The following is an 18,323-nucleotide window of genomic DNA, read 5'->3' as shown; positions in this document are numbered from 1 at the left end:
TAGTTTGAAATGTTCCACAAGGGTCTGTGCTGACGAGCTCCATGAGTCTCTGCTATCGATTGGTCGCGACTTGACAGAGATGCGAGGCTCCCATTGATTGATCTCCACTCCACTCCCCGCTGACCAGAGAAAACACCCGATAGCGAATGCGAGAGGGGATTTAAATTAGACAAAAACCGTCCGCTTTAGTTGACGGACGAGGCTGCCCTTTGCGTTCTCATGCGGGTTGGTGTCGTCCGCGGGTTCGTGTGTCAGAGGAACGGCTCAGCGTTGGCGCAGGGCGACGGTAGCTGGGCTGTAATGTCGGCAGCGTTGGACTTGTTTTCCCCCGTAGACCTCGCTTCCTGTTAGCCTCGGGCTCGCTGGAAAATCGACATTATGTTAATGACCGAGCAGGTATAGTTAGCCAACACAAAAGAGGGGGTGTAACTTTGCTGCCTGCGATAGCCAGTCCTTCCACCTGACTTCTATTTTTCCTCACAAATCTATGCTGATAACTTTTATTTAATGTCTAGTATCCGGGTTAGTTTGCTAGCGCTCCTCAGCTAGCCATCTTTGCTCGGGTTGACGGCTTGAAGTGTTGAACTTGGTTGGGTTTTGATGACAAAGAGCAGGCGGTGTTAAGTTGATGTTAAATATACGCGTTTGGAACGGGCTCACTCGTGTAACCAGTGCCTATAAAATACTTTAATTTCTTGTAACAGTGTTCAAAGCGAGAGACAAAAGGAAGAAAAAGGCTTGTTCTGGTATTGAGGAACATGATTGATTTTTGTTGATTTTTTTTGTAGAGCACAACACAGAAACTGTATTACTTTAGATATTTTGGTTGCAATCGTGTAAAACAAATAAACTGAAATAACGTTTTTCCACACAGTGATAGCGGATGGAGCAGAAGCAGGTTGTGTCTGCATGCTATTTAAGGGCTGTGCTTCCCTGAACCTGCAGCTTCCAGGTTTATGTAATTTAATTAAATACTCATTTAAATGCATCAGAAATTGCTAAGAGTATTGGTCTTCTCAAGTAATAGCTAGGTTGGTCGCGGAGAAGCGGTTGCATCTAGTCCACCTCCTCATCCACCCATCTATCCATCCATCCACCACCGCCCACCTCCTCTCCGGCCATGGACCCCCCCAGGACTCGGTCGCGGTCTCGATCTGGCTTCTATCATTTCTCCATGAACGGCAGCGTTGGAGGCAACGACGGGGGCTTGATGAACGCCAGCGGAGGAGGGGTGAGCTACCCGCCGCCGAGTAACCCCGGCTGGGCGCCGCACCACGGAGGACGGAGCTACCAGGAGAGCCAGCAGCAGCAGCCGCTGCCGCCGCCGCAGCAGCACGCCCAGGGGAGCTACCTGTCCGCGGGGTTGCAGCGCCACTCTGCACACGGAGCTCACAGACACCCCGGGGCAGGTAAGCAGGCTTTAGAATAAACGGGGCCCACATCCAGGGGGGTAGATGCATAATTACACACTCACACAGGATAAACCCCCTGAGGGATGCAGGCAGACCACTTGCAGCTTTATCAGGCTCTGAGGCATTTAAGTAAAAGGTTTTAGTGTTTTCACTGCCAGCTGAGCGTAGAGGGGCCAGCTGCATGTTGAATGTTGTGGTGGAAGTTCAGCTGTGAAGGTTATACTGATCTGAGAGGTCAGAAAAATAAGGCCAGGAAGATTTGCGAAAGCCATTGTTTTACTTTTACAAAGATTTGTTCCAGAACAAACAAATGTTAAAACCTCATAATTGCCAAGTTTAGAGTGCCTACAGGCAATATAAATTAGACTTTTAAAATGTAGCCTAAGAAATGCAAAAAGTTTACTTTTTGTTAAAAAAAAGTAAAAAAAACCCCAAACATTTATTCAAGTCATTTATTTATTTTGATAAAAAAAAATATTTTAACGTGTTCTCAGTGGCAAGACCCAAACTGTATTTTGTCAAGTTTACTAAATGAATCTCCCCAAGTTAGTTTGTGGTCCCATTTATGCAGAAATTACAATAAAAAAATCTTAGTGAATATAAGCCAAACACTTTGCGTTGTATCTAACATTTTCCATTTTAAGAAGATTTCAGTATAATCAAAACTATTCCATTAATGTTTTTTTTTTAAAGTTTACATCTACATTAACTTTTTTGTGCTGGGCTCCCAGATTTATATTCTTCTTAAATTGGAGTCGTGTGCCACACAAAATCATCGAGTACTTTAATTTACCCCTGTACTTCAGTACAGAAACCCTACTTGCATTACGTTGTAATGCTCCACTTGTGAAAGCAAGTTTCTTAGGTTCTCCTTGACAAATTCGACGCATTCAGAAAAACAAAACAAGAAAAAGTTTGCGTTAGATGCCCAAACATCGTGGCAAGTGGCATAATGTTCCTGCAAATTGACATCCTGGAACAGCTGTTTCCCAAACGTCATGTTAAAAGGTCTGAATCTGATTTCTGGATGATGTGAAATGTTCGGGAAAAACTATTGATCACTTTCATCAGATGCACTGACAGTTCACAAGCAAATCAAATGACACTTGTTGCCCACTGGTGTTTGTTACTTTATACTGCTCAAACTTTTGGTTTATTTAAAATTCAAGGAGCACTCTGCTTTTAATAAAAGTAGAATATTAACTTAGACCTGGTTATTTTAATTATTTTTTAACCTTCAAGAAACAGAATTGCTTGTTTCTAATTAGTCAATTTAGGTGCAATAGACGCATCTAAGGAGAAAGTTGGCTGTTTACAGATGCTCATGTTAGCTCTCATCTGTTTTCACATGACTTTTTAATAATTTGACCCATAATGTGTTTTTTTTGTACTTCCAATTTACCGTGTGAGTAAAACCTACTGCAGATTTCTTTTTCTGCTTCGTGATCCAAGCGCTTGGCTTTGAACCATAATTAATGACGTGTTATGGCCGGATTCTGCGATTCTTTTCACATTTTCCACACTGCTGGTCGAGTCTGGATTAAGTGGTAGTTAAGTGTTTTCTTTTTAAGATGAAAGAATTAAAAAGCATGTACTTCTACAAGTTGCGTTTTGGACTGAAAATCCATTTTCCATTTATCAGTATCAGTGCCTTTCCCAGAGTTTTAGATGTCCCCAGTCAGTCGACTCTAAACTCATGATGTTCTGATGCAGAGCCCTTCAAATCTTTGAAGCAGTCGTTCTAAACAGCTTAAAATTAAATCATCTATTGAATGTTATTTTTTTTATCTCTTTTTTGCTAACTGCTGTGACTCCAGCTGACTTGTGTGTTACTCTCAGTTGAGTGTTTTAGTCTTTTCATCCATGACAACTAATGGTGTTAAAGTTAGATCCAGCTGCCTTGAAGCTCTGAGTTGTCCTGAAGTTGTCAGACTTTGCCATAGCAGAGGAAAGTAAATGTTTTGAAAAGCCCAAAAGTTTAGACAACGTCTATGTTTTGTTCTGTGAAAACGCAAACATTGACTGCCATGTCAGTTTTATCTCTGTTGACTGACAAAAAAGTATTTATTCACAACAAAAATGAATAATATGAATAAAACGGATTTTAATATCAAGCAGCAACCAAGATACCCTTATTTGTTTTTGCCCTGAGTTTCCACTTCAAGGTTCAGCAAGCTTTCCCTGCTGACCTCTGGAAAGTTGCTAGAGAAAACTTCTGCAACAGCAGACTGGATTTTATCAAAAAAGGGGAAAAAAAGCTCTGAGATGGATTAAAATTTAAGCTTTCGATAAAACTGTGTCGTATTAGCAGCAGTGTCCTCAAAAAGCCAAAATGCAAAGAGTCGTTTTCTAATCTTGCAGGTCACAGGCAGTTTTCTGTTAGGGTCTTTTAAACATGCATGTTGTGAGCTCTCTCTAAGCAACTGTCTGCATATAATGAGTGCAAGCAAAGACTATTAATGCTTATTTGGTTGTGCTTTTTGGCATTTTTTGGCATCCCTTGGCGTCAATTTGTGCACTACAGGACTGAGCGTACTGGGTCTGGAGCATGTGGTTTCACAGCGCAGCTTTAATAATCAATGTTGCATCCCACCCACAAGGACTGATAACAGAACTACTTTTAATTGCAACACCACATTACTGTAGATGGATTGCGTCTCTAAAAACAGCGCTTCTTTTAGTGGTTTAACATATAAAAGCTAGTTGCAGTAAGACCTGGCTCGGTTTTTGATCGTGTTTGTCTGGAAAGGGAGTAATGGTGTCTGTCTTCCCTAGCAACTATGCTTGAAGGAAACAGGGTCATGTCTGCTCGCCAGTGAAACCCGTCCATTCTGGCTTGAAATCCCTTCTCCTTTTGCCCTTGGGATGAATCAGCACAACTAGACCTAGTTTTCCATAAAACTGGGTGTGTTGGGATCTGGGCAGTTTGAGATGTAACAGAGGGAAATAAAATGGCATATTAGATGTATAAAAGTACAGTGTATTGGCCCTGCTGTAGTTGTCATGACCTACTGACAGTGTTTGAGCTGTCCTTATCTACAGAGGTTGTATGACTCGAGAATGATGTCAGAAAAACAAGAAAATCAAAGGGGTTTGTTTAACTCAAAAGGTTTTTGGTTTAAGGCAGGCTTAGAAGCAGGAAGGAATAAAGGGATGAGTTTCTGCCCTATTTTTGGTGACACATAACCTGTGTTGTTTTTTCTTTGTTTTTTTGTAAGGAAGAAAATGTTTATCAGTTTAGGGTCATGCTCAAATGTGTTCGTGCTCATGTTGCATCCACACTGCACATGTCATATAAATAGATGAGAGAGAACCCTTTCCATAAATCTGGGTATTAGGTTCAGTGGTCATATTCTTCTTTGTTATTATGGTGATGGTTTTATAAAATGTTATTGTCAGGGTAGAAGCAGGACGCTTTCATGTTCTCTGAAATGAGAAAAATAAAAATACTCATTATATTCATTTTTTAAATGCAGCTTTAGACCTCTTGTTTTTTTTTTTTTTGGAAAACAAAGTAAATGTCATCTAGATGGATTTTTGGGGAAAAAATATTAAAATCTAGAAGGTTATCTTGTGTTGTATAAAAGAAGTTAAAGAATTGTTTCTACTGCTTCAGTATTTCTGAAGCGACCTTGTTTGCTGCTTATTGTGGAAAAATGTTGAATGATAGGGCTACGATGTCCATGTATTTACATAAATGGTTAATAGTTTTGCTCAGGGTGGCTTATAGCCATTATATGAGCTTAAAATCATTATTTATGGTAATAGCTGTTATTATAGTTACAGTAGTTGTGGGTAAAATGGTAGTTTTTGAGCTCTAGGTTAAAACTATGTTGTGATTGATTTGTTGTTGCTAATGTTTTGGCTTATTAAATGTTGACCATAATCCACACAATTAAGAATATGTTAAGATTTGCATCTATTTTCAATTTGCATCCTTTGCTTAGCTAGCCTGCAGTGTAACCAAAACATATTTAGCCTACATAGCTTAAACAAAAAAAGTCAACCTTGCAATTTGAACATCTGATATAAACAAATGAACAACTTATTTGCATAAGTAAATATTGTAGTAAGTTTCTGCCTGGTCTATTGTAGATGACAAACTTTAACTTTAGTAATAAAGCTGTAGAGAGTTGTAACTAAAACATACAAACTCCGGTGTGATGTTCTTTTTCATTGATGCCTGTTTGTCTTTACAAGCTTTTTGTGTTGAATTAGAAGAATATGCTGCAGAGTTGTTCTGTGTCTTTTATTTGTTCTTTACATCAGTAAATTGTTTTAAATAAAATCTGAGACTTTGTGAACTCAAAACTATAAATCTTTATCAAACATCTGTCACCCGTTGGCTGCAATGGGTTCGATCACCATATTGTTTCTTTTGACATACATGATGACCACCCTTCTTTTTGTTTACTGTCGATATGTTGGCTAAGCAAGAGACGCTCACTGTCTTGTGATGTTGTTTTTCTCAGCTTTGTTTTTATCTGATGAAGTTGTTTTGTTTTATAATTTTTTTTTATTCTCTAATCTGCAGGAGGGTTGCTGCATTTTCATCCAGATAATGTGTGCAGTGATGATCGAGACAAAGTAAGCATCAAAGTCCATTACTTCCTGTTGTCCCTGCTTTGCTCCTGGTTTGAATAGAATTTGTATTTCACTGTTTACTCAGTCCCATGCGTCCTCCCCTTTTTGTGTCTGCTCCCTTATTTATTCCCTCTCCTTTATGTGCAGATGGAGGACAGCCCAAGCCCCAAAAGGCAGCGTCTTTCCCAGCAGTCCATGTTGGACCTCGGCTCGGCTCCTCCCTCCACTCCTTCCTCTCCCATTCGGCCCTGGGAGCTGCCCCCGAGCCGAAGGCCGCACCCCCACTACATGCCAGAGAGATGCCACACACCTGTCAGAAACCGCCGCAGGTATGTTTGTGACACAGTTCCCTTGCAAGTGCCATCTAATGATTAGAATAGTAAACAATAAAAAGAAGAACAAACACAAAAGGTTTGCATGCTGCAGACTGTCTCTTATGGTTCAGTTTTTGCACCAAGGAGAGGTTTTTATCACTTTGTTCTTTGTCAGACGTTGTGAAAACCCCCCCACAGTAAACATCAAGTCTTTAAATATAGACAGGTGTGATAAGAGACACATAAACAAGAAGAGAAACATGAATGTATGATGAATACATGTTCAAATTATATAAGGTGCAAATCTGCACATAAAATGTGCCATAATTAAAAGCAATTGCAGATTTTCAGTGAAGATTTAGTATATGAGGAAAGCATGAAGAAAGTGTTCGTGATTTATTTATGCTCTTTCTTTTGTTTATCTCAACCTAACCAAGATAATTGAATAAATTACAAAATAAATTATTTGTTAAAGATACCTGTGGGATTTATTTCTCCACTCCATAGTTTACATTCGATCATGTAAATTGGATTAATGGCTCTTTTGTTTCAGAGAAGTCACATTCAGCAGTCCAGCTTTGTTTAAGGATCTCTTGGTGTAAAACCTTTGTTGTAAAATCATGTTTAGACCTTGTTCTGCTGTCAATGTCCACATTTTTAATTAATTGATTCAAATGAAGAGGAAATGAAAGCCCTGTGTGCCTTTTATGCAGATGTTCTCGGTGCAATTTAGATTTTTATCCTTTCGGATGTCATAGCAAACAACTTGAATGTATTTTTGGTAGCATTTTATGTGATGGACCAACATCCATTAGAGAAGCCTGTTAATTGATGTGAAGATGAATGAAGCAAAATACAAGGCACTTCTAGTAGAGAAGCTGATAGTCTGTAAAATACTGACGTCTAGAATGAACATCTGTCTGTATGTGTATGAAGCCACATACACTGGCACACAGAGACCAAAAATGTCAACAAACTATCATCATAAATAAGATTCTTTCTTGTGCTGTGAGCTGTTCTCGCATTGTGTTTCAATCACATAATTATATTTAATTAAATGATGAGTTCATATCTAGGTATTCTGTTGAGGTTTTAAAAACATCCATGTTTTGGGGATGGATATTGTTACAGAATCTGTTGTCTGACATTTTGAAGTAGCTTGGAGGGTTACAGCTCTTGTAGGCTAAAGTTTAAATCTAGTGTGTTTGTGTGCACTACGGTAACACTACAGCTACAACAAACATCCTGGCATCTCAAACGCAAGCAAAGATGCCAAGAGGATGGTGGGTTTTGTAGGAAGAAACTATGTTTGAAAAAGACAAACGGAGGAGATAAATGTCTTTTTTTTTTATTTTTTAGAAGTCCAACTGTGCACATTTTCAGACGTAAGTAGGATTGAAAAAAACCCATTGGGAATTGCTTGAACAAAAACTTACAATAAAAAAATGATGTAATTTTCTTTATAATTTTTATCATTGAGTTTTCAGATTATTCTATATTAATGTCCAGATTTTGACATTCTACCTTATAGCACAACAAAGTTTTATAGCTGCTTTCTGTTTTTAATTTTACATTTGTTTACCCTAATCAGCCTAAAGTGTTTCTCCCTAAATATTCCAGGTTTAGCCAGAAATTCAAGTTAAAGCATTGTTTTGTAGTTTATCAACATGGCTCCTTTTGCCTCTTCTTTAGTTTTTCCTGCTGTGTTTCTCTCCAGTCCTCCAATGAGACGCCAGCGTGGCCGGCGAGACCGTCTGACCCGCCACCACCACCACTATAACAGCAACAACAATCACCACCACCATCACCACCCAAACAGCCACCACCATCACCACCATCTTCACTCCCACCATGGCCCGTCGCCGGGACATCAGGACGAAAACTACCGCCACCCAGCTCCTCCTCAGGGTTACCCACCCTACAGCCAGCAACCCCCCCGAGGGCTGGGCTCTGGTCCCGAAGACCGTCCAGGTTACCATCCCCCTAACCCCTCCCCGAGGCCCCTGCACCAGTCACCGAACCTGTCGCCCAGGCTGCTGCACCCTGGAGCCCATCCGCAGCACCCACACCCCCACCCGTCCCAGCAACAGAGCAGTGGGGTCCTAGACCTCCAGGAACAGGTGGGCTTAAGGGGAATCAAGCAGATTCAATTGATTTTATAAAGGTGCAGAAAAATGCAAAGAGAAGATTAAAATAAAAATAACTGAAGATCAGAAGCCAGACTTGCTTTTTACAGTGCAACAAATGTATGTCTAGATTCGCAGTAATCCAGGTTTAGTTAATCCAAATTTTCTTGCCGTTTGTCTGCTTGCTTTTAAATTGGGTATGTTGGAGATTTTTTTGAAGATTATTCACCACGTATAGTAAATACTTCAGAATTGAAGAAGACTTTTTGATGTCAGACATCGTCTAGGACCATAGAAACCGTTTTTTAAGCGAACACTTGGTTAGTAGGGCTTGTTTTCTGGCATATTTGTTTTTAATACGTGTATAAACTAAAGTTAACATAAGTTTTCTCTTAAAGAAAGGATCTTGCCCTGTGTAACAATTGCAGATGCTTGATTGGTAATTTGCAGGTCAAATAAAAAATCATAATGACTCAAAACTAAAAACTGCCAACATTAAAATCTGTATACAAATCAACTGAACCTTTGTTAAAGAAAAATCTGATACAGTTTAGGGACATTTGCTTTAAGGCAACAATGAGAATAATCTTAAAATACAGAAAAAGAAAAAAAATTCCTTCATGTTTGTTTGGATCCAATACCACTAACTCAAAGAACCAGCAACATTTTCCTAACTTGTATTTTTTTTAATCGTTCTTAGGAAAAACTAAACGTAATCAAACAAAAATCAAAATGTCCTAAAGTTTCTAAATTGGCTTGAATTTAGAGATTTTGACAAAACTTAAAAACTTAAATCCTCGCTTTTTCTTTTTTTTTTTTTTACGTTTCTGCAGAAACCCGAGCACATTTCAAAGCATTTATCACAAACTGAAAGAAAGACGATCAAAGCTGCAGCTCAGCTCTGTTTTCCATTTCAAATAATATTGCAGTTGGAGCAACAAACAGGAGTGCTTCGCTTGTTGGCAGGCGTTGTTGTGGGCTGCTCAGCTTTTAATCACTGTGTGTCCCCAAAGTTTTTACATTTTCTGTTTGGTTTCAGGGTTCGGTTCCGGTATCATACCCGGTTTCCCCTCCGGGTGTGCCACCCGGCCTGCCGCCTCGCTCTGCCCCGCAGCAGATCCCAGCATGCTCTGTGGTTTTCAGCGGGCAGCACTATCCCGTCTGCAGCGTCCCTCCTCCTGTAAGTATTTGGTTTAAGTCATTTTAGTTCAACATTTTCTCAAGCAAATATTTTCTCCACATGACATTTTTGACATTCTTCAGTGAACATTCTTCACTAAGTAAGAAACGTCTTTTCATATCTATGTCAGGTTCTTCAGACTTGTTCCGTTCAGCATTTGCCCATCCCCTACCCGTTCCCCTCGTTGCTGTCCAGTGACCCGGCCTTCTTGATCCCCCCTCCTCACCTCGCCCACCCTCCAACGCATCTCTCCCACCATCCGCCTCACTTGCCGCAGCCGGCGCAGTTTGGACCTTATCCGGCGCAGCAGGCTCGATCGGTGAGTAAGAAGCCTTGCAGTCGACGGGCCGAAGTAATCTTTGTTCACATTTTTTGTGAAACCATTTAGTAATTGCCAAACGCTATTTATATCAAAGTCTAAATACAAAACAATGTCTTTAAGTTAAATGAGAGAGATTTAAGACCTGTGGTGTCAAATGTCACTGTTTGGCTGGAAAAAAAAAATCTGTAAATTTAAAAACTTTTTGAAGCTTCATCTATTAGGGACATCTCTACTCATTGCTTGAACATTAACAAAAAGCAGTAAAGCTGTTCCTTACTGTGTGAACAAAAATATGACCGTTTAAACTTCTAATTTATTAACAATTTACAGTTGTGTAAATGAACAAGGAGCAAAATGGATAAAGACTTGCATTACAGAGTCTTGTCTGATCAAATGGATCAAGATTGTTCAACATGAATGTTGCTGATGCTGGTTGTTACAGAGGCAGATAGTCTTTCTCTTTTTTTCACACTTGCTGCCACTCATGCTGGACACATTTTGCTGGTTGTGTTTTGTAATCACAATTACTATGTGGGAAGGTTATATGTGATGTAATAGTGTCTAAAAAGACATTTGATTAAATTAGCCCTTAATTTTGAAAGTTGGAGAGGAGTTTGTTACTCAATTTTCTAGAAATTTTGTGTCTAGATCCCAATTATTTTTTTTATATTTATTTTGTCAGATTTTTTAAAAAAATGGTAAAATAATTTTTCAGCTTTTTTTTATACTACTTTCCAATATTTATTTTTGCAGATTTTTAATTGTTTTGAATTTATTTTCTGGGAAAGTTAGATAAGTGAAATGACTGTTAAAAATGCTTTTATGTAATACAGTTTTGTCCTCTGCAGCCTTTACAGAGGATAGAGAACGATGTGGAGCTGCTGGGGGAGCATCTTTCTCTGGGTGGTGGGCTCCACTACTCCCCCGCCGCACACCCAGCCCTGACCCCGCACTCGACACCTCTCCACTTCCTCTCCCACGAGCCCCTGCCACAGGAGTTCTTTGGAGTGGTGAGCCTTAAAAAATAAATGCATTTTAAAGCTGAACATTTCTTCTTTCTGTGTGAATTAACTCCGACATGTGTCTCGTTTATCTTCTCTGAAGTCTTATCCAAACTTCATTCCTCGGCGTCTCCCAGGACGGCGGTACCGTTCGCAACAGCTTCCACCTTCGCCTTATCACCCCAGCCTCCTGCCTTACTTCCTGTAAGTTCACTGGGAAGCTTGCCAACCTAAAAAAGCAAAAATAATTACAGTTTCATAATTTTGTCCTGATGACTTTTTAATTGATTTCTCTTTGCACAGATCAATGCTGCCAGTCCAGCCCACGGGTCCTGCAATCAGCCTGGAGCTGGATGTAGATGACGGAGAAGTGGAGAACTATGAGGTTTGCTTTATGCCATTGTTATTATTTATTGCTGCCAGGTGCAGACTTTTTACTCTTTCGTTGTTGCTGATGCTTTCCCCAAAGGCCCTCCTGAATCTTGCTGAGCGCCTGGGAGAGGCCAAGCTCCGCGGACTGACCAAGGGGGACATTGAACAACTCCCTTCCTATCGATTCAACCCAAATAACCATCAGTCTGAGCAAACACTGTGAGCACTGCCCTTTCAAAGCACCTTCGCATGCTGATAAAAGCCAAATATTATTGTTTTCTTTGTGTTACAGACTGCAGTTTATAAATGATAGCTTTAATCTTCATGTTTTGTGTGTTTCTCTAAAACAGAAGCATCTAGAAGTTCTCCATACTTGGTCTGATTTTGTTACTTTAAGATGACTATAGATATCTATCTGCTGTTAGAATGATGTCTCCTAAACAGACAAGGTCTCTTCAGAATAATGTTCTCATTCTTTAGGTCAAGCACAAGCTTCTTCAATTTCTGCATCTTTACACAGTAGGATTTCTGTGTTGCAGAACTGTCATCTAACACAAGTCTGGTTACAGGTGTGTGGTATGTATGAGTGATTTTGAATCCCGTCAACTGCTGCGAGTCCTTCCCTGCAGTCACGAGTTCCATGGAAAGTGTGTCGACAAGTGGCTGAGGGTGAGTTGGCGTCCCCTGAGTCTAGGAGGAACTCTAATCCTTTGTCTTTATTGATAATCATCACTTGTATAAATGTGCAGGATCCAGGTTATTAGAAAATTAGGTTTTTAAAAAAACGATTCCATTGAAAGGTGAGCTTACTGAAAAGTATGTCCATGTACAGTACAGTATGTATCTAGACTTGGTTGTGGCTCCTTTTACTTGAATGACTTCATCATTTCAGTGAGGCATGGGTGTTTTCAGGCTGAGCCTCTGAAGTGTTCAGGAAGTATTGGTTTAATAAGCCTTCAGTTAATCTGTATTTTTAGTTGTGGTGTTTGTCGTCTTTGGGGGCTTTAGGTCAGGTCAGTTTGTGGCCAATCAAGTTCAGGGTAATTAAAGTAACTATTGGTACTTTTTGCAATGTAGGCAGGTTCCTGCTGGAAAGTGAAATCAGCATCTCCATGAAGCTTGTCACCAGATGGAGACATTGAGTTAGTTGTCTTGCATGTTCTTGTAGATTTATTGAGCAGAGTGGTAAGAGGTAATCTCAAACAGATGACATGTCTTCTGTTTGACTGTGCAAACTTCACATTGGACCTCAAAAAAATAGAAGCTGTACCTCTCAACTTTTTCTAGGCTGTAATTATCTCTTGTGTTCCTTTTTCTACCAGAATGCTTTTCTTCTCTTCCACTGCCCATTAATGTTCTTGTATTCAGAGTTCTGTAGCTGTTATAGCGATTACGTTTAGGATCAGAAACTGTCTGCTAAACACCTGACAGGTCATCTATCTTCCCCATGATTGTGTACTATACATCATATCATAGCTATAATATGCAGTTTCTGTCTTGTGTTATATTTATCTTTATGAAATCATGATTTGGGCTGTGTCAAATGAATCTGTAACTTTTAACCAATATTCTAATTTCTGGTGAGACATTTTAATTTGTCAGTGAATTTTTGCGTCTTTTAAAAAAAATAAATAAAAAATTGGTTCAGTGTTGCTGCTGAGAACACTGTTGCTATTACGAAATGTCTCCTCTGTTTGTCTTCAGGCCAACAGGACTTGTCCGATCTGTCGAGCCGACGCCTCCGAGGTCCAGAGAGACTCAGAGTGACCACAGGAGGGAGCCATACGCTTCCTGCTGTTGGTCTAACACATCTAGCACTGCCTACTCCTGATAAATTGATGCACATCTGCATTCTCACACACACAGACACATGCAGCGTTACCTTACATGTTGGTGGAGCACTTTATTCCCCATAGTTGTTCCTTCCTTTGTTTAAAATATTGCATCGTACATGTTTTCTTTAATACGATAACTTGTCACACTCCTTTCCTTTCAATTCATGCACACAGGTCCTCACGTTTAAGTGAATGACCCACCTTCCTGCAGTACTGTGTGTATGTGTGTGTGTCTGCGTAGATGTGTATGCGCCACAACTGTGCAGACATTTGTCAGCTCTGTATTGCAGGGCTTCGGTACATGTTGTCAGTGTGTGTTTGTGTGTGTAGGTGTGGGATGGATTTTAGGGATCCTGGAGCATGCACGAATTGTTCTTCTGTATTGGACAAAAGTAACAATGATTTTTTTATTTTTATTTTCTTTTGCTCTTATGATTGACTTTTCTTCCTGTTTTTATATGTTTATGCACTGTCTGTATGCATACTCAGTGTGTATGTATGTTATAGACTTTTCTCTAGTTTGACACTAAGGGTCCATGCTGCCACTGTATTTCTCAGTTGCCCGTTTGAAATATTATTACTATTATTATTATTATTATTATTAGCAGTACAACTGGTTGTTTTCCTGCCTGAAAGTTACCTCATCATTCCGTTCTAATTACAAATGCTTCATAGCACCACTTTGACATTTAACAGATATATTTTCCTTTCTTTTCAAAGAAAACGTTTGTCTGTGGTTTTGCAGTGGCACATGTTACATATATCTATATATACTGTAAAAATATATGAATATCTATATACCAAATAAAAGGCTTGATATGAACTTTTTAAATATTGTATTTTGTAATAATTGTTTATAAGTAAAATTGAGAACTAGAAAATTTCGGAAGAAATTTAGCCGGGGCCTGCCAAGGCGCGCCCGTCGGTTTGGGCCCGGCGTTGTCACGCTACATATTAGCATCGATGCTAAAGAACCCTGCAACGTAATCAATGGCATGTGGAGAACCACAAGAACGTTAAGTAAGGCGGACGTGCACCATTCAGTACGATTTAAAATTTTGTCAAGGCTTTTATTTTGGAAGTTTTGTTAAACTTAATTTCAAAGGGCCAAACTAATCCCATGCGTAATAGTCCTTGGGTTAAAATAGTTATATAATGCTCAAAACACAAGTAGCTGATGTAAAAATATTCAAGGCTTTTATTTTGAAATTTTCAGTATGCTTCATTTTAAAGTTCCAAACTAATCCTATGTGTAACAGTGCTTTGGATGAAAAAGTCAAATAAAGCCAAAAAGAGCAATTACGTCATGTAAAAATATTCAGGGCTTTTATTTTGAAATTATTATTATGCTTCATTTTAAAGTTCCAAACTAATCCCATGTGTAACAGTTACTGAGTTAAATCAGTTATATACAGCCCATAGCAGCAATTAGTTCTAAAGGCCAGTTCAGTCCTGATCTGTTTCAACTGAGGATAGATAGAACTACAGTGATGCGTATTTGTAGTCCTAATCAGCAGCCAATAGGCTCTTGATTTCCGTTGCTATGTTAAATAAGTTTCACACCAAGGTGTGAACTGTTAGTGAAAGTGCCTGAGAGCCTCAGAAAATCCTGTCGCATGACTTTGCTCTGAAGCACCGTGACAGAAAACCGTACGATCTAGATAAATTTCGAAAACATTTTACCGGAGCAGACAGGCGTATCAATGTCAGGACCGATTTTGATACCAATCGTGCGATATTTGTGGGCGTGATGGCGATTTCAAAATTATTTTGGGGTCAAAAAATCTCTCCATTTCTCACTCTAGCAGAGGGGCACTCAGACAGAGAGACACTCTAATTTTAGGAAAAATGAGAAACTTTGGGTCGCTTAGAGGAAAATTGTGGACAAACCGTAACTGATATCGACGAGCCGTCTTCACTTTCGAAGAGATCACAGACGTATCTACAAAATGAAATTTGAATGGCATTTCTAGGTGAATTTGTGACGACACAGAAAATCCTCAAAAATAGGGTATTTCCAGGATTTTTCCCATTGACTTATAATGGGGTTTTTTTTGTAGTTTTTTGCGAATTATGTCGCCATGTTAATCCCGAATCCCACCAAAAGTAATAGCTCCAATCGCGTGAATTTTCTGCACGTTTTGATACCTCTTTTGTAGGTGTGCACGCAGCGGTATGAGCCGCATTAACGGTTATGGATGAAAAATAAATAATAAAGAAACTTTTCTTGGGAGAATAGCAATAGGTTCCTGCCATTGCTTTGCATGGCAGGCCCCAATAAAGAAACCTTTCTTGGGAGAATAGCAATAGGTTCCTGCCATTGCTTTGCATGGCAGGCCCCAATAAAGAAACCTTTCTTGGGAGAATAGCAATAGGTTCCTGCCATTGCTTTGCATGGCAGGCCCCAATTAGGGTGAGAAAAAAAGATGCGGTTTTGTAGGGCTAGTTGTCTTCATGTAAATAAACCTGAAGCTTATGCTGCATTCAAGTTGTACTTGGAATTTGGAAATTCTGACTTCATAGTCGAAAAAATCAACTGGAATGCTAATCAAAGTGGGGATTTACCCTATGGCTGCTCCTCACATCAACATTACTAAGATGTAGTAATGTTATTTTACAGGACTCTCATACAACTGTGAGTCTAAAATCAAATGTTACATTTAACGCCTGCCTGCAACTATAAACTAAAATTAAAAGTGGTGTTTGCTTATGAAATTTAAAGCTTAAAATGGTGTTTGTAAAAGGTACTGCAAACGATGTCAATGGTCGTGGCCATTCTGAAATCCAGACTTAATTTAGGCTAGAGGTAAGTTCTGAATTCCGAGGTTAATGGAACGCAGCATCAGAGCGGACAGATTTTATTGGATGCAATAACCTTATTGACCAGTAGATGTTGCCACTGTTATGCATTTACCAACTTGGATCATATGTTTGCTCAGAGAAAATTGGTAAGTAATGAGTAAAATGATGAAAAATAGTAAGAACAGTAATGAGGTTTTTATTATAAACACAGCTGTAGAAACATTTAGCAGCTGTAACTCAGTGACTTTGTTCTGTTTTACTATAAGTTGCATTGTTTTGAAGGAATCATGGCCCTTTTAACAAGATTGCAGCAACGTACAGAGGTTTCTTAAACTACCACGTTGTACTAATTTAGCCGAGGTCTAAACTTATTTTGTTATTGTAAAGTCCTGATTCCTCTGGATTTTCATTAATTTTTTTCTGCTATTCTGTTCATGATATCCTGCTTGGATCATTTTGCTACATGATATATATATAGTTTTGACCTAAATTTCAGTGCACATTTGGCTTCATATTGAACTCTAAGCACTTTGCTTTGAAGAGAAGCTGAAGTTTAATTCAATAACTTCAACTTCCCCTGGCTCGTTGGCTCCAAAAAAAGTCCAAATCATCACCCCTTCACTGCATGCTTCACAATTGTTTCAGCTGATATGCAGTAATTTTGGGGGGGTATCACTTGGTGTGGATTTTTCTCTCCTGGGAAAGATTGGCAAATACTTTAAAGAAGGCAATTGATCTTTCTACCTGAATAATAATTAACTTAGAAATTGCCTTGTGATGCTTCACATTTAATATAAGTTTGTTGCTCATGTTCTTTCTTACTAGACATTTTTCATGCTCCACCCCAGGAAACTACCAAAACCAATGTAGAAGTGGTGAAATTTGCTATTGATCAGTGATTAAGATGCTTTTCTGAGCAGCGTCTAGTTTCTTTCTTCAATCCAGTAGAAGCAGAAGCTTGTACTTAGTTTTTAAATGCAGTATCAAATCCAGTTTTTGTTTGAGGTTAGACTTAAGTCATTTCAACACCTTGTAACCTAAGAGATTGTTGTTCCTTTTAAAATGACGGCTCACTGTTGGTGAGATATTCTTACGGTTTACAGTGACAGAAATGTCAGCATAGAGTTTGTGCACAGATGAGTCATCCACCAGGTCTCCCTGCAGCAGTGCCGTTGTCCTGTGCCTTCTGCTGATGAACAGCATTTGTATTACTGTACAAACCTATGAAATGTTGTTTGTTGAAATTCAAAGGCCAGGTGTCACCTCTAGGCTTTCATGCACAAATGGCCTCATTTTCACAAGTGGCTTGCCTGGGGCTGATTGAGGCACACAAAACACAAATGTCACTGTACTTACAAGAGCACACCATACAGAAAACACCAAGATAGAACTAGGATAGTATAATCTATTTTTCGTGTCACAATTACGATTTTGCATTAGAACCACACATATATTGGATTTAGAGGTCAAGATCTAAAAAAGATGGACATATTCAACTTAGTAAAGCATGTTGAAATTATTTTGTTTGCACACAAATATTGGGGTTATTAATCATTATTTTTTATTTTAAGCCTACATCTGAATGTTGTGCATTTTTTCCTCACCAATATTGAAGCAAGTCTCAAAGCGACACTGAAAACTCTTGCTGTCAGGTCTGACACCTAAGTTCTTGGTTGTATCATAACATTTTGGTGTTTGCATAGAAGACTGTTCATGTATTCATGAAAGATGTAGACATTGGTATAAATCAAGCTCTAACAGTCAAGTTGGGACACTGTTAAATCATGTGTTGCCACCAGAATCAGTTATTGTAAGTGGCTGCAGAAGCTGCTTTTGCTTCCCAACACACAGGGAAAAACACTCACTCCTCTGATGAAACCTGTTTTGCACAAATAAAATCAAGTTTTCCTTGTGAAAGTAGTTACACATCAAACACTAAAACACAATTGGTCTTTTCTGGACATTTTTTTTCTTCTTATCAGGGTTTCACAGATCATAGCCATATTAATTCAACATCATCAGCCATGCAGTGGCCATACAGTGCAAACTGAAAACTTCCAGCTGGTGCTGCTTTTGTGTTTTGATTGCCTCTGTGGCTACCAATCTGCGCTGCCCTGGGGAGAAAGCCGTTTCAGTCGGTAAAATAATTCGCAGTACAGAACATAGTGAACAGTATCTTAATCTTTGCCAATTAATTTTACATTGAACATGGACCTTTACCTCTAGGGAACTGTTCAGATCATTTGAGTAACTTTTAATTGTCACTACTGCTTCACTAAATTTGGATGAAAAATTGACTCTTACATCCCTTGTGCGCCACATGTGACAATTCTGCTACACGGCTGCTTCTCAAACATAACCAAAAACAACTTTTA

General features: G+C 39.1%; 1 protein-coding gene across 1 annotated transcript; it reads left to right on the top strand.

Annotated features, from left to right (window-relative positions):
- The first annotated feature begins 119 nt into the window (after positions 1–119).
- LOC114139274 (E3 ubiquitin-protein ligase RNF38-like) lies at positions 120–13,978 on the top strand. The gene is made up of 12 exons (XM_028009097.1): positions 120–1,409; positions 5,947–5,999; positions 6,144–6,325; positions 8,028–8,430; positions 9,476–9,616; positions 9,747–9,935; positions 10,787–10,948; positions 11,043–11,143; positions 11,243–11,324; positions 11,409–11,530; positions 11,881–11,980; positions 13,016–13,978. The coding sequence occupies exons 1-12, from the start codon at positions 1,121–1,123 to the stop codon at positions 13,076–13,078; spliced, it is 1,887 nt and encodes a 628-aa protein (XP_027864898.1). The 5' UTR covers positions 120–1,120; the 3' UTR covers positions 13,079–13,978.
- The last annotated feature ends 4,345 nt before the right edge of the window (positions 13,979–18,323 follow it).

Source organism: Xiphophorus couchianus, chromosome 23 (assembly GCF_001444195.1).
Source record: "Xiphophorus couchianus chromosome 23, X_couchianus-1.0, whole genome shotgun sequence".
In the NCBI taxonomy this organism is placed as follows: domain Eukaryota; kingdom Metazoa; phylum Chordata; class Actinopteri; order Cyprinodontiformes; family Poeciliidae; genus Xiphophorus; species Xiphophorus couchianus.
This window is presented reverse-complemented; position numbering and strand designations above follow the sequence as displayed.